At 42.5% G+C, this 14543-nt stretch overlaps 1 protein-coding gene across 1 annotated transcript in view; it reads left to right on the top strand.

Moving 5' to 3' along the window:
• NBAS (neuroblastoma amplified sequence) overlaps positions 1-14543 on the top strand; it is a 359592-nt gene that overhangs the window by 198304 nt on the left and 146745 nt on the right. The window contains 3 exon segments of the mRNA XM_021087823.1: positions 8890-9057; positions 12697-12810; positions 13079-13214. Of these exon segments, the coding sequence (XP_020943482.1) occupies positions 8890-9057; positions 12697-12810; positions 13079-13214 (418 nt within the window).

Consider the following 14543-nt stretch of genomic DNA (forward strand, 5'->3'; position numbering starts at 1 on the left):
CTCCCAAAGAGGCGGGCATCTAAGTGTAGCCTGGCCTGTTCATTAGCAGATGAATTGAAGCATAGTCAGGTTTCATAGAGTGATTTACTCCATGGGGTATTTTTCTATTGCTTCTTCTGGCAAATAGTTCCAGAAGCAGCATCACCAATAAAAAGGGTTACATTCTTACTATTTTGAATTCAGGATGAAATTTGCTCTAAGTGTTAGGTGAAGGGAAGTAGTTTGGATTACTTGTAGAATTGTTGGAGGAGAAGGGATAGTGGCTGAACTCTGTAATCCTTACCTAGGCTATGGGTGCCACCAGCTCAGTTAATAGGTGGTTAACAGGTTGCTCAGAAACTAACCCTCATATTATAAGACATCAGAGAAAGCATCTCCTAAATAGATTATCCTAGGATTTGATCAACAAGAACTGTTTCTGTAGATAAGCCAGGCTTGACATGTGAAACTGCCCATGTTCTTGTGAACCTGTTTGGTAATGTTGTCTATTGCAGGATCTGAAAAATATCATTAGTGCTTAGTAAGTTAACCTTTGAGCTCTGCAACACTTGACATTAGTGAGATTTCATGTTAAATTTTATGCTGCGGGTTGTTGACTTGGTTTGGGGGATTAATCTATTTATGCCATCATACACTCTAAATTAATTAGCAGTGTGTAACTCTGAATATAAAAACTGCTAGTAGTAATCATTTCAGGGGTAAATTTTGCCTAACCTCTTTTTTATTTCCGTATTACATGAAGTTGAAAGAAACTATTTTCCTCATTAATGACTCTGGTTACACTGTAATCTTGGTAGGCTACCCCCAAATTAAATGCTTCTTCTGTAGTCCAAATGAGCCTTTTATTTTACTTTCTCTTTTGTAATTCTTATTAGGGAGAAAATCTATCACAGACATTTCTGAGCATCTGAATTTCACTTACCTTCTGAAACAAACTTTTCAGTTTCAGATGTTTTAAAATTTTCTATCTTGAGCTAGCCAATCCATATGAACAGAATAAATCACATTTATTTTTTGAAATGAAATAATAGTTTTATAGCCTGTATTTTCTGATGTTTTTCAATTGATTGAACAAAGTTGTATCTCTTTTAAGTGCTGTATTTCTTAGCATGTTTGTTTTTAGTTCTGTACTTGAACTAGTTAATATTCAAATCTTTCAGTATGCCCTCTTGATTAAGAAGATTCTGACTGGGTCACCTTGCTGTACAGTAGAAAACTGATAGAATACTGTAAACCAGCAATAATGGAAAAAAGTAAAAATCATTTAAAATAAAAAATAAAAAAATAAAAAAGATTCTAAAGATGAACCAGAATTGACAATGTGACATGGACTCTTATTTGAATAACATTTAGCTAGTGAAGCCCGAACATACTACATTTTAGAAAATGTTTCCTCAAACATGTAAGTAGTGCATTAAAACCAGACTCATCCCTGTCTACAGATACAAACTGTAGATTGGGGGTTTTCACATTCCCTGAGCATTTGGTAATGAATAAACACAGTCCACGCACTTGAACAACTACTGTCTAGTTGGAAAGACAGACAAAATATAATGTCAATATATTATGGACAGTGCATTAAAAGTATGCATATAATCCTGTGAGTGCAGCAGGATTCCGCTAATAGCTGACATGCTACATTTCAAGGAAAATACGGAACTTCTTTGTAACTCCGGAGTAGGAAAGTATTTTTTGCCAAAAAAAAAAAAAACCCTGATAAATTGAACTAATTTTGAAGTTTAGGAGTTCCTCTTGTGGCGCAGTGGGCTAATGATTGGGCTTGTCTCTGTGGAGGTGCCAGTGTGATCCCCAGCTAGGTTAAGTGGGTTAAGGAGCCAGTGTTGCTGTAGCGGTGGCATCACAGCTTTTGGCTGGGATTCGGTCCCTGGCCTGGGAACTTATATATGCTGCGGGAGTAGCTGAAAAAGAAAAAAAACGTTTATACACTTCTTATACTAAAGATGCCATTGAGACAATGAAAAGAATATCTGCAGAATAGAAAATATTCACAATTCATATATTTAATAAAGGCTGTGAATCCTGTGTGTGTATGTATGTGTGTATGTATATATGTATGTGTGTGTTTGTGTGTGTTTATATATATATTTTTTATATATATAAAACTCCTGCAAATGAATAGGAAAGACAACCAACAGCAGAATGAACAAAAGAGATGAACTGGCACTTTGCAGAAGAGACAGTGGCCAATAAATGCAGGAAAGGGTGTTCAGCTTTATTAGTCACTAGAAAGATGCTAATTAAAACCATAAGGAGATCCCATCACATACTCCCTAGAACTGCTCAAATGAAGAAGACGTGAGATACCAGGTGTTGGCATGGATGTGGTGCAACCAGAACTCTCGTAGCTGCTGGTTAAGAGTATAGATTGGTATAATCATTTTAGAAAATGTTTGGTCCAGAGTTCCCATCGTAGCTCAGTGGTTAATGAATCCGACTAGGAACCATGAGGTTGCAGGTTCAATCCCTGGCCTCGCTCAATGGGTTAAGGATCTGGCGTTGCCATGAGCTGTGGTTATAGGTGGCAGACATGGCTCGGATCCCATGTTGCCATGGCTCCGGCGTAGGCTGGCAGCTACAGCTCCGCTTCGACCCCTATCCTGGGAACCTCCATATGCCACGGGAGTGGCCCAAGAAATGGCAAAAAAAAAAAAAAAAAAAAAAAAAAAAAGACAAGGAAAAAAAAATGTTTGGCTCTATTTACTAAGTGTGGACATTTGCATACTCCATAGCAGTTGCACGACTAGGTATGTACCCAGAAATGCAAATGTTCACTAGCATGTTACTAGCATGTTCAAGGCAGCGGTATTGCTCTTAGGTCCAAATTAGAGAGTGCCTGAACACTCAAATCAGGATAAAAAGTTTTGATTTCTTCACACAATGCCATTGTATATTAATAATGCATTGGCATTACACTAACAATGAGTTGGACAATCTTTAGGTACAAGAATGTGAATTTATGTTGAATGAAAGAAACCAGACACAAGAAAGTACATGATTCCATTCATATAAAGTATAAACCCAGTCAGATTTAATTTGTGCTGCAGGAAATCAGGATAGTCTTTCACCCCAGTCTTGGCAGAGGTGGTGGGTGGGAGTCAGCTCGAGAGGGGAGGTGTCTGATATTCTGGTGGCCTGCCTTCCTTCCTTCCTTCCTTTTTTCCTTCCCACCCTGGGGCTTATGGAGTTCCCAGGCTAGGGATCGAATCCCAGCTGGAGTATAGACCTAGATCACAGCTGTGGCTCTGCCGGATCCTTAACCCATTGCACCAGGATCAAACCCATGTTCCTGCTACTGTAGAGACACCATGTAACCGGGTCAGGAAGTGAGGAGGCACCCTGGGCAGAACACATGAAAGTGAAGGGCGGGCACATGAGGATGAAAGGCAGCAGAGGCAGGACCAGCAAGAGACCCAACAGCCACACCAAAGCACTGCCATCGCCACCCTGACGGAAGGGACACCACTGACAGCCTGACACAAAGGGAAGTGAGGAGACACCCTGGGCAGGGAGGTTGCTTATGGGGGGCATATTCACCTTGCTTGATCGGTAGTTGACTTTTTTCTCAGATGGTAGCCCAGTGCCCACTGGGCAGTGTTCTCGTAAAGCTTGGGAATGTGAGTGTGAGGCTAGATCTAGCTCAGTACCTGGCACATACTAGGCGTTTGAGGAGTGGTAGCCATTATGATTCTTGGATTCTTACAATAAGAGTCCAAGGCACTGCTTGAGGTAAATAACCAGTCTAGATATTTCTTATTCCTCTCTGGGAGCCAGGTTCTCTGTCCTTCCTCAACAACTTGCATTGCTGATTTTTAGCTTTACTGCATCTAACCTCACTTAACAGACTGGTTTTTTTTTTTTTCCCTTGCATTGTTTTGCTTTGTTTGCTTTTTACTCTCAGCCCTTCACTAAGACCCAGCTTGGTGATCAGCCACTTTTTCCTTTTTTGGATGGTTGGATTCAGAATCCTTGAATTTCTCTGCTTACCTGAGGCCCTTTTAACCTTTAAAAAAATTAGAAATAAAAACATCTGAGCTTCATATATGCATTCCGAGACAAACGTACTTTATTTAACCTTGTATATTCCCAGCATCGCCACCTTCATTGAGTTCCTGATTATTTTAAACTTGGGCTCGCTCACCAGTCTCCTAACTGGATTCCTGCTCCTGGAATACTATTTGTAAAACACAAATCTGTGTTACTCCCTTTGTTTCAGCTGTGCAGTGGTTGTCCCTTTCATCAGGGTGGCGATGGCGGTGCTTTGGTGTGGTTGTTGGGTCTCTTGCTGGTCCTGCCGCTGCTGCCTTTCATCCTCATGTGCCCGCCCTTCACCTTCGTGTGCTCTTTGCTACACTTCATTGAATCGCTCAAGCTTTCTCCAGTTTGCCATGTTGATTGATGCCTCTCATTTTCATCATCACCCTTTCTTCCTCGGAAGCTTTAGATTCTTTCCTGCTGAAATACTACTTTCCCTGTGAACACAGCTTTCTGTGACTTTGCCTGTAGGCAGAGGGCACATGACTTCTCTTCAAGCCCCAGAGTGCTTTATGTGTACCTCTGTTTTAGAAGTTGATATTATTCTGCAGTGGTTTGTCCATATCTTTGCCTCCCTTTCTTGTTTTTTGCTGCTTGAGGGCAGAGACTGTGTCTTTCTTGCTATTATTACCTTATTGCCTAGTAAAGTGGAGACATCAAATAAGAGTCACTGAGTGAGTACTTGCCAAGTAGGTGAATGAATTCTACCTGGTTTTTGTTTTTCCCCCAGGTGTGGTTTCTAAGTAATTCAAAAATACAACATAAATTGAGATGCTTACTATCTTTTACATATAATTACATATATACATATGTATATCTATAGCCTATGCATATATATGGAGAAAGAAAATGTCTAGTTACTACAAATTTCTTTTGAGATTACTTTCCAGAATAGGGCTACTATGGAGTGTTTTTCCGAGAAGCACATATGTACATAGTACTGTTTCCACTCAGTGCAGAGTTACTGGGCCAGAAGCTGAGAAGCAGAATGAAGCAGAGTGTGCGTGAATCCAGAGCTTCCGGTAGCCCAGAGAGGCGTGCTGGATGAACTTGGTGGGTTACATGCACAGTGGGGTGCTGTCCAGTGGAAAGAGGCCCTGCCCCAAAAATGCAGGACAGGCGTTGAAGGAACCACCTGTACCACTGTGTAACAGCAGAAGCTCTTGGCTGCGGCTGTGGCCTTGTGAGAAAAGAGGGGTGTCTGGAGTGCAGCTGGAATCAGCTTGTTTTTCTTCGGTTGAGCTAAGTCACACATGATGAGCCAGCTATGTTGCCAGAGTGGAGAAGAAATGAGCCTCCTGCCATCTGCTCAAATAGTAAAGAAATTGAGGAAAGAATTCTAGTATTGCTACCATTAAACTGTTTCTGGTTTTTGCAATCCCTTGCAGTCCTTATGCCCAGTATACACATAAAATGCTTGGCAAAGCCCTAGCACATAGCAAGCATTCAACATGGCATCTATTGTTATGACTACTCTTGGAGGGAGAATTGTGTTTTTTCCTATGTAGGTCTTTCTACCTTGTCCTTTGAGAAGTGTCGATAATCTTCATTCCATCTCCCCCATCCCATCCCCCCCCCCCCCGCCACACGCACACATATGCTGGTGCACACGCTCACACATGCTGGTGCCCAGGCAGAGGGGCGGATGGATGCATAACCCTCCTATTGCTGGAATTGAGAGAAGGAACCGAGGATGTAAGACTTAGCCTCGCTGGTTTCCTCCTGGTCTTCCTGTTGATAGGAAGGGTGCGTTCTGCTCTGGTCTCTGTTCCTGAAGGTTAAAGGCTTGTGGGCTGTTGAATTTACTTGTTTCTTTAGGCCCTAAGGCTTTAAAATCTAGCGTGTTCTACCTTAACTGTGCATCTCAAATTTTTTTTTTGTCTTTTCTAGGGCCACACCCACGGCATATGGAAGGGCCCAGGCTAGGGGTCTAATCAGAGCTGTAACTGCTGGCCTACGCCAGAGCCATAGCAACACGGGATCTGAGCTGTGACTGGGACCCACATCACAGCTCATAGCAATGCCGGATCCTTAACCTGCTGAGTGAGGCCAGGATCGAACCTGCAACCTCATGGTTCCTAGTCGGATTCGTTAACCACTGAGCCACGATGGGAACTCTGCATCTCATTTTGGAGTAGCTGCATTGCAGCTGTGCAGTTGCCCTGCAAGGCTGATGGCTGTTGGGTTGAACAGCACAGGTTTAGGGCAGTTCTGGGAGTTTATTCTTCTCAGTTTTCTGCTACCAATAGGATTGATAGGATTATTTTGCTTAGATGTGTCTGCTCTGCCAACTCCTTCTTGGAAAAGTTACTGCAAGATATAGACTTGCAGAAAGATGTTAGCTTCATTTTGACGGAAGAAAACTAGGTCCTATGTGGAATGTGAGCAGAGGGAGTCTGGGAAATGCAGTCTTTGACTTTTCAGCTTCTAGCAATAGTAGCACAGTTTGTCTGGCTTTGGGAATGGAGTGGGGTACACACCAAGCTGCAGTACCTGCTGTAAAATCTGAAACCCAGAGAGGTGCTGTTTTGTATTGATAGTAAACCAGTTATTTTTAGAATAATCGCCCTTCTAGTCAGTCACTTTAGCATGATATTTTTTTAAACATATCATCTGTTTTTCTGTTATTTTCATAATTAGATTATAATTTATTATACAGTGAGTTGATGATTTATACCTTTCCCAAAGTCCAAAAAGCCCATTAGGAAACACAGGGGTTTTTAATGTTTTTTTCTTTCCTTTTTTTTTTTTTTTTTTTTGGTCTTTTTAGGGCAACACCTGCAGCATATGGAGATTCCTAGGCTAGGAGTCAAATTGGAACTGTAGCTGCCAGCCTACAGGACAGCCACAGCAATGTGGGATCCAAGCCACCACAGCTCATGGCAATGTTGGATCTTAACCCACTGAGCAAGGCCAGGGATTGAACTTCCATCCTCATGGATACTAGTCAGGTTTGGCACTGCTGAGTCACAATGGGAACTCCCATTTTTTTTTTTTTTATTAAATTGAGATATATTTGATACATGTCCTCGTGTAAGTTTAAGGTGTATGATGTGTTGATTTGATACATTAATACTGCGGTGTGGTTGCCGTTGTACCATTGCTCACACGTCTGTTGCATCACATAATTATTATTTCTTCCAGTGTTGGGACACAGTTTTGTTTTTCATATTAAAAGCGTAGTTTAGAAAATCTTTGGGGAAAATTTCACCAACAGCAAAGTGGGTAAATTGTAAATATTGGTTAATATAGCTTAAACACATTTCCCTTTAGAAGTAAGAATAAAATTCAAACGGTTTTCTAGAAATCATTATGTATCCTAACATGATGTAATCATTTTCTTTTACTTATATAACATTACTATAATTTAGCAGCTATAAAAAAATGCAGTTTTATTTCTCCTGTAGGACAGCACTCTGGCTTGGATGGGTTTTTGCCTGAAGTCTCAGCCAAAATCAAGATGCTGACAGGGCTGTGTTCTTTTCTGGAGGCTCCAGAGGAGAATTGGTTCCATACACATTCGTGGTGTGGCCAGATCTTAGTTCCTTGTGTTTGTAGAACCGAGACCCTCATTGTCTTGCTTGCTGTCACCAGAAGTTGCTTCTCAGCTTCTAGATGCCTCTCACATTCTTTGGCTCCCGGTCCCCTTCATGCATCTTCGAAGCCAGCAGTGATGCGTTGAGTCCTCTCAGGCTTCAGCTCTCTCCTGCGTCCTCCCCATGGCCTCTCTCTGGCCCCAGCTAGGAAAGGCTCTCTGCTGTACAGGCTCAGCGACTGGGTTAGTTCCATTCACGTAGTTCCCGATAATCTCTTCACCTCAAGGGCTGTGTTATTAATTGTATGTGCCAAGTCCCTTTGCCATGTAAGAGCATCTTTGCAAGTTCTGGGGATTAGGATGTAGACATCTTTGGGGGCCGTAATTCTACCTCCTGTTCGTGGTGGCTCTCAGGTTGGTCTCAAATGGTGAATTTGTCATTATTCAGTGATTACATGATTTATCACCTTTTTGTTACTTAAATTACATATTAATGAATAATGTGATGTAGATCTAAATAGCCAAACAAAACTATCCTTCTGGTAGTGGCAGGAAAGCTATTTAAAAGCAAGACTAGACCTCATAATTTTTTGTTTTATTTGACTGGGATACTGTAGAAAAAAATAAGTGGAAGTAGACAGACCTTAAACCAAAATTTTGATTTTTGCAGAACAAATTTATTTTTCTTTGATCAAAAGCACATGTGGTTGCTGTCATTTCTATTTAAACGAATGTTAATACATTGGTATTTTTCTCCACATGGAATCTCTTGGGTTAGTAAATGGAGAGTTTGAATTTTAGCTGATTGCTTCAAGATTGGCAGGAGGTTCCACATTATAAACCTTTTAAATGCTGTTAATCATCCACTTGTTTAGATGAAAAAAGCAAAATAGCTTTCAACATTTAAAGGTGGAGGATCATGGCAGCATTGTTCAAATGAATAATTTATTTCTTAATCTAAATAATAAATACTTTATAATGTCAAAAAAAAACATGAGTATCTTCTTGGAGGGTATTAGATTGGTAAAAAATAAAAAACCCCTTATTTGCCTTGTAAATATTTCTGAAAGGGATTATTTGACTAATAGGGTAAGATGTATTTTCCTTTACTCAAGTTTCTTTTGTAACTGATTCAAGGAGATGACGATATACTAATAGAGCTTTATTTCACATTTTTTCATCATTGGTAAAGATGGACTTTGAGTCTGTTTATGTTCAGTTTGAAGTAGTCGCATCATCCCTCTCTGCTCTTGCGCTGAGGCGTGTTTTGGCTCTTGCCGGTTTCTTTTTTTTGAACCCAGGGTGAAGGAAGTATTCCAGGCAGCAGCTCGGCTGACCTGTTCCACTGGACCACCGCCACCACCATGAAAGTCCTTTCCAACACCACGACCACCACCAAGGCGGTGCTGCAGGCCGTCAGCGACGGGCAGTGGTGGAAGAAGTCCTTAACCTACCTTCGACCTCTTCAAGTAAGCAGTGCCTCTTGCTTTTTAAAATCAGTTGTGTAATTCGTATCCATTCATTGGCACACTTTTCAGTTGGTTTCACTGCTGTTATACCTTTATCTGCTTTGGGTGATTAAAATAATCTCTTAAGAAATCTAGGTCTCCTTGGAGTTCCCGTCGTGGCACAGTGGTTAACGAATCCAACTAGGAACCATGAGGTTGCGGGTTCAATCCTTGGCCTTGCTCAGAGGGTCAAGGATCTGGTGTTGCCGTGAGCTGTGGTGTAGGTTGCAGATGCGGCTTGGATCCTGCGTTGCTGTGGCTGTGGTGGAGGCCGGTGGCTACAGCTCCGATTCAACCCTGAGCCTGGGAACCGCCACATGCCGCATGTGCGGCCCTAGAAAGGACAAAAAAAAAAAAAAAAAAAAGAAATCTAGGCCTCCTGTCAGATAGGGAATAAGTAATTTACTTTCTAGAATGGAGTGCACTACCACACAGTACTTGCAAAAGGCATTGATATATATTCAGGTAAGGTTTGGTTTATACGTCAGAATTGAAGTTTCCTGGGATGAAAAGGAAAATGATGTGACGCAGGCTTTCTCCCTCATGCTCTGTCTCCGTAGGCCAGCAGTGGAAGAGAAGGCCAGGAGCCCGGCTGGGGGCGTCTTAATTCTCTCTGGCTTCTGTAACAAAAATAACACAGACTTGGTGGCTTAAGTGACAGACATTTACTTCTCACAGTTTTGAAAACTGGAAAGTCCAAGGTCAAGGCCCTAGTAGACTTGATGTTGGGTGAGGACCTGCCTCCTGGTCCATAGAGAGCCGTCCATCCACTGAGTCCTCACGTGGCAGGAGGGTGAGGGACGTCCCTGGAGGCCCTTTTATAAGCGCACTAATCCCGTTCCTGAGGGCTTTGCCTTCCTGACCTAACCCCCTGCCCAAGTCCTCACCTCTCGATAGTGTTACACTGGGGCTGAGGCTTTCCACACAGGAAATTTGCGGGGACACAGACATTCAGTCTTCGGTAGCCTTTGGGGAAAGAGAACAGGTGCACAGATTCTTTCATGTGTTCTGGGCTCAGGACGAGCAGTGGCGCGGTTGAGCTTGCTTTCCGGGACATCTGGAGCCACCACGTCCCTGCTTCCTCACCCTGATGTCCTTGATCTCACACTGGAAAGCGCAGAAGAACAGGACAGGTGGCATTTTATAAATTCGGCCCAGACACCGGCGTATCTTCTTCATTCATTCATCCTGCAGGAATCTTCCACATGTCAAATGTGCTTGTCACTGGGAAAGGAGTGGGGGAAACACTTCAGTCTAGTTCCTTCCCTTGTGTAACCTGCGTTTCAGTGGCAGAGATGAGGAAAGCAACACATAGACATAGGCACACCGAGCTATGTGGCATGATGGGGCAAAGAGAGAGACACTCTACCCTGTATTCTGCTGTAGTCTCCATGGGAAAAGAATCTGAAAAGGAATTCAGGTAGAACCGAGTCACTTTCTTGTACAGCGGGAATTATCACAACGCTGTAAAACAACTACAGTAAAACTAGAAAATGTTTGTATGATAATGTCGTGGCAGGTGGTAATGAGTGCTCTGAAGAGAAGTTAAGAAGGAAGAGGAGGATGAGCGATTTGGGGGGAGGCGTTCTGAGTTAGATTGGGAAGCAGAGTTTCTCAGAAGGGGAATCACTTTGAGCAGAAAGCTGATTGATGGAGGATAATGTGAGAAAAAGAGTGTATATATGTATGTGTGACGAGGTAACTGCTCTACGGTGAAAAGTTGACAGAACACTGTAAGGCAGCTATAATGGAAAAAATAAAAATCATTAAAAAATATAATTCAAAACGAAAAAAAAAGAGCTTATTGAGGCAAGCAGAGCAAGTGTGTTTTCAAGGCATGTGCTTGACATCTTTGCCAGGATACAGAGGAGGCCAAGGCAAGTAGGTACAGAGTGATGAGTGGGGAGAAAGGAGACACGATCAGAGAGGTGGGGAAGAGGCCAGACTTGCCAGGCCTCCCCAGACCGTGCTAAGGAGTACAGATTTTGTTCTGAGGGTGATGGAGAGCAGTTGTGTGATCCCGCTTCACTTTCAATGACGTTATTCAACTGCTGCGTGGAGAGCGGGCAGTAATGCGTCAGGAGTGAAGCAAAAAGATGGCTTTCTCTTCCAGGACTCTGGGTGAGAGGTTGGTGGTTTGGATTAGGGGAGCCACGAAAGAAGTGGGAAGTGTTTGGTGTGGGGATGTATTTTGCGGACTTGCTGATGGTCTGGGGGTGGGATATGCAAGAAAGAGAGCTAAGGATGATGGCCCAGACAGCTGTGTAAGTGAAGAAACCACTCACTGCTGTGCCATGCACTTGACTTTGAGTTAAGTCTGTGCATCTCTCTTTGAGGGGTTATGTCTTTTTTTTTTTTTTCCCTCGTCTTTTCTCTCTTTAGGGCTGTACCCGTGGTATATGAAGATTCCCAGGCTAGGGGTCTGATCAGAGCTGTTGCTGCCGGCTTATGCCACAGCCACAGCAACGCCAGATCCGAACCGAATCTGCTACCTACACCACAGCTTACGGCAACGCTGGATCCTTAATCCGCTGAGCGAGGCCAGGGATTGAACCCGCAACCTCATGGTTCCTAGTTGGATTCAATTTCTGCTGTGCCAAGACGGGAACTCCCCTGAGGGGTTATGTTTTAGAAAAAGTTTTCAATGTTATGCCTGGATCTCTTGTGTTTATTGGGTATTGGTTGTCATTTTTACTGTCATTTATAGCAGCAGCTTCGTTGTTTTCTTGGGCTGTGCTTGGCCTAAAGCAAGTGCTTAGTAAACTTCAGAGGAATGGGTGAGTGTCTTTTACTTGGCTCTTCTGATAAGGAGCTTTACCATCTGTTTGAAGAGAACAAAACATAAGATAATTAGCCGCAGGAGCGACTCTAAAGTATTGCTGATGCGGAGTGCCGATGACCAGGCTCACAAAGGCACGTGTGTGGGTTGTGCTTGTGGAGCAGGTGTGGATAATGAAGGGGGCACAATCTTGTCTTGCCTCCATCTGGTGCGGTTTCAGCAGGCATGGTCTGAGGTGGGCCTGGAAGGAGGGTGGGCTGTCAGCATGGATGGGACCTCTGTGATGAAAAAGAAGGGCACAGGCCAGTGGGATGCATCAGGGGATGGTTTGGTTGGAGCTCAGAGTCAGCCTTCAGTGTGAGTTAACATTTAATAAATTTGAATGTTACTGAATGTCGTTTAGATTCGATCTTAGCAGCCGTTTGCATTGTTCGGAGCTCCTGACAGTTTTGGGAGCAAGGGAGCAGTGTGTACAGAGTGGTGTCTTGGAGAGGTTATTCTGACTGGCGTATAGAAAGCTGGCCACACGTGTAACGCTGACTACTTCAGTGTTTCTGAGGCAGTGATGTCAAAGCGACCAAGAAAATCAAGAGACGCTTCGGGTGAGGTTGAAGTGCTGCGGTTAGAAGTGGTGCTTATACTCACATTCTCGGCTGGGCAGCCGTGTCCCTCTGACGCGCACTCTCAGGATCCCACAAAGCCCACTGACTGATCTCCCCCGAAGGCCACTGCTCTTCCTTTCCTCCTTCCTTCCTTCCCTCCACCCCTCCCCTCTGAGCTCTCTTTCTTTTTACCCACTCTTCTTCACTCTGTTCTTTCAGGGGCAAGAATTGGGTGGTGGTTATCGAACTGGAACCAGAGCCAATGAAGGTCTAGAAAAACAAGGCTGTCATCCTTTTTATGAATCTCTCCTCTCCGATCCCTTCGTCATAGAGGTAAGGACAGGGTGCCTGTGAACACAGATTTAACTGTCGTGCTGCTGTGGGCATTTTACCAGAATTTTCTTGCTTTGTTCTTAGCCATGTTATTCATTGGTTTTATGTGATTTGCTTCATGGGTATTGCCACATATTATGAGCCTAAAAAGTCTGTTGATGATTTTACATAAAATATTATGTTTTAGTAAAGGAGAATTATAATCCAGGTCATCAGAAGATAGAAATCTACCATTATGTTTTCTAAGAATATCTTCATAGAGAAAAAGACGCCCCACAAATGGTGTAACTGCTTCTTTTGTCCAGTCTGAAGTGACTGTGAGAGCTTCGCAGAAGTATTGCTGAGAACTGGGAAACTGGCAGAGACTAAAACTGAAGGAGAAGAAGTATTTCCAACAACGGAAGGTATGAAAGAAATGCCCTGACAGTGTAACTCATGTTAGGAGAATAGTAAGACTTTATAAGTGAATGAGAGTTAGGAAAAACAGTAATAACATTTTTAGTGATTTTGACTAGCTTAACTTGACACCATCATTCATTCATGTATATATTATTGATTTAAAAAATTTAATGAGTACCTACTGATTCCCAGACACTTAGTAATATTGAGATTTAAAAGGATAAATAAGAACAATTCCTGTCTTTAAGTTACATGTAAAATGATTCTTACAGTGAATGGTATGGAATAAGGAGCTCAGTAAAAATTTCTTTCCTCCTTTATGTAAGAACTCTTTAAGTGTTTGTTTCATAGAATGTAGATGCATCTTTCATCTTAAGAATTTTCTGCATGGTGGCATATCTTTCCATGGAGAAATTTTGAAAAGAATGAAATGTATGCAGGTTTACCATAGACAACTTGCTGTTTGTACTTTTTTATTCTTTAGCCTTCTTACTTCTTTTCAAGGTTCCAGGTTAATTGCCTTGACTATTTTTTCAGTTCTTTCTTTCTGCTCTGCCATCCTCTGCAGCACCTCAGAATTTGAGGGTTACTGGAGCTCCGGCTATCATATCTATATTCCAGGCATCAGAAAGGAAGGAGGGGGTGGAAACAGTTTTTTGGCAGTCCTGTCCACAGCTTCCACTTACATATTTCTGGCTGCTTCTAACTGCCAGGAAGTCTGAACCAACCTGTCTCTTAACCAAGCACATTACAGTGTGGAGTAAAGTTTGGGGAAATGCGTGTGTGGAGTCGAACTGCCATGTTCCTGGAAACCTTTCCCGTAACTTCTTTTTAGATAACGCTTTCTTTCAGTCAGGATTTATGTGCAGGTGGGACGAGGGGAAGCAAACCCTGCTTCCTTACCCACTGTGCGGAGCCATCGGATACCGGGGTTTTTACCAAGTGTGCCACCTTCCTTCAGTTCCGGCATGCCTGTCATCACCTCTAGTTTTTCCACCTCTTATTGTTTCTGAAGTCAGGGTACAAGTCACAACTGATGAGGACTTTGTTGTTTCTTTTTTGTTTTCTCCAAAAAGCTATTATTAAATTCATGACACATCTTACAGATGATAGTGAGCATACATGAAGAGCATAGTTGGATTGCTATTTCCCCTTTTAATTGTTCTTCCGCATTCTTTTCTTCTTTAAAAAAGTCTCTCTAATTAGTTACTCATGGATTAAATGATGATCAAGTATTGGGATACCTTATGCAGACAAAATCTAAGACCTTAAGAAAATACAGGGTCAGGCATGGGAGCATCATCTGTTAATTGGCACAATAAAGAGGTGAAATG

The sequence above is a fragment of the Sus scrofa genome, chromosome 3, assembly GCF_000003025.6.
Source record: "Sus scrofa isolate TJ Tabasco breed Duroc chromosome 3, Sscrofa11.1, whole genome shotgun sequence".
NCBI lineage: Eukaryota > Metazoa > Chordata > Mammalia > Artiodactyla > Suidae > Sus > Sus scrofa.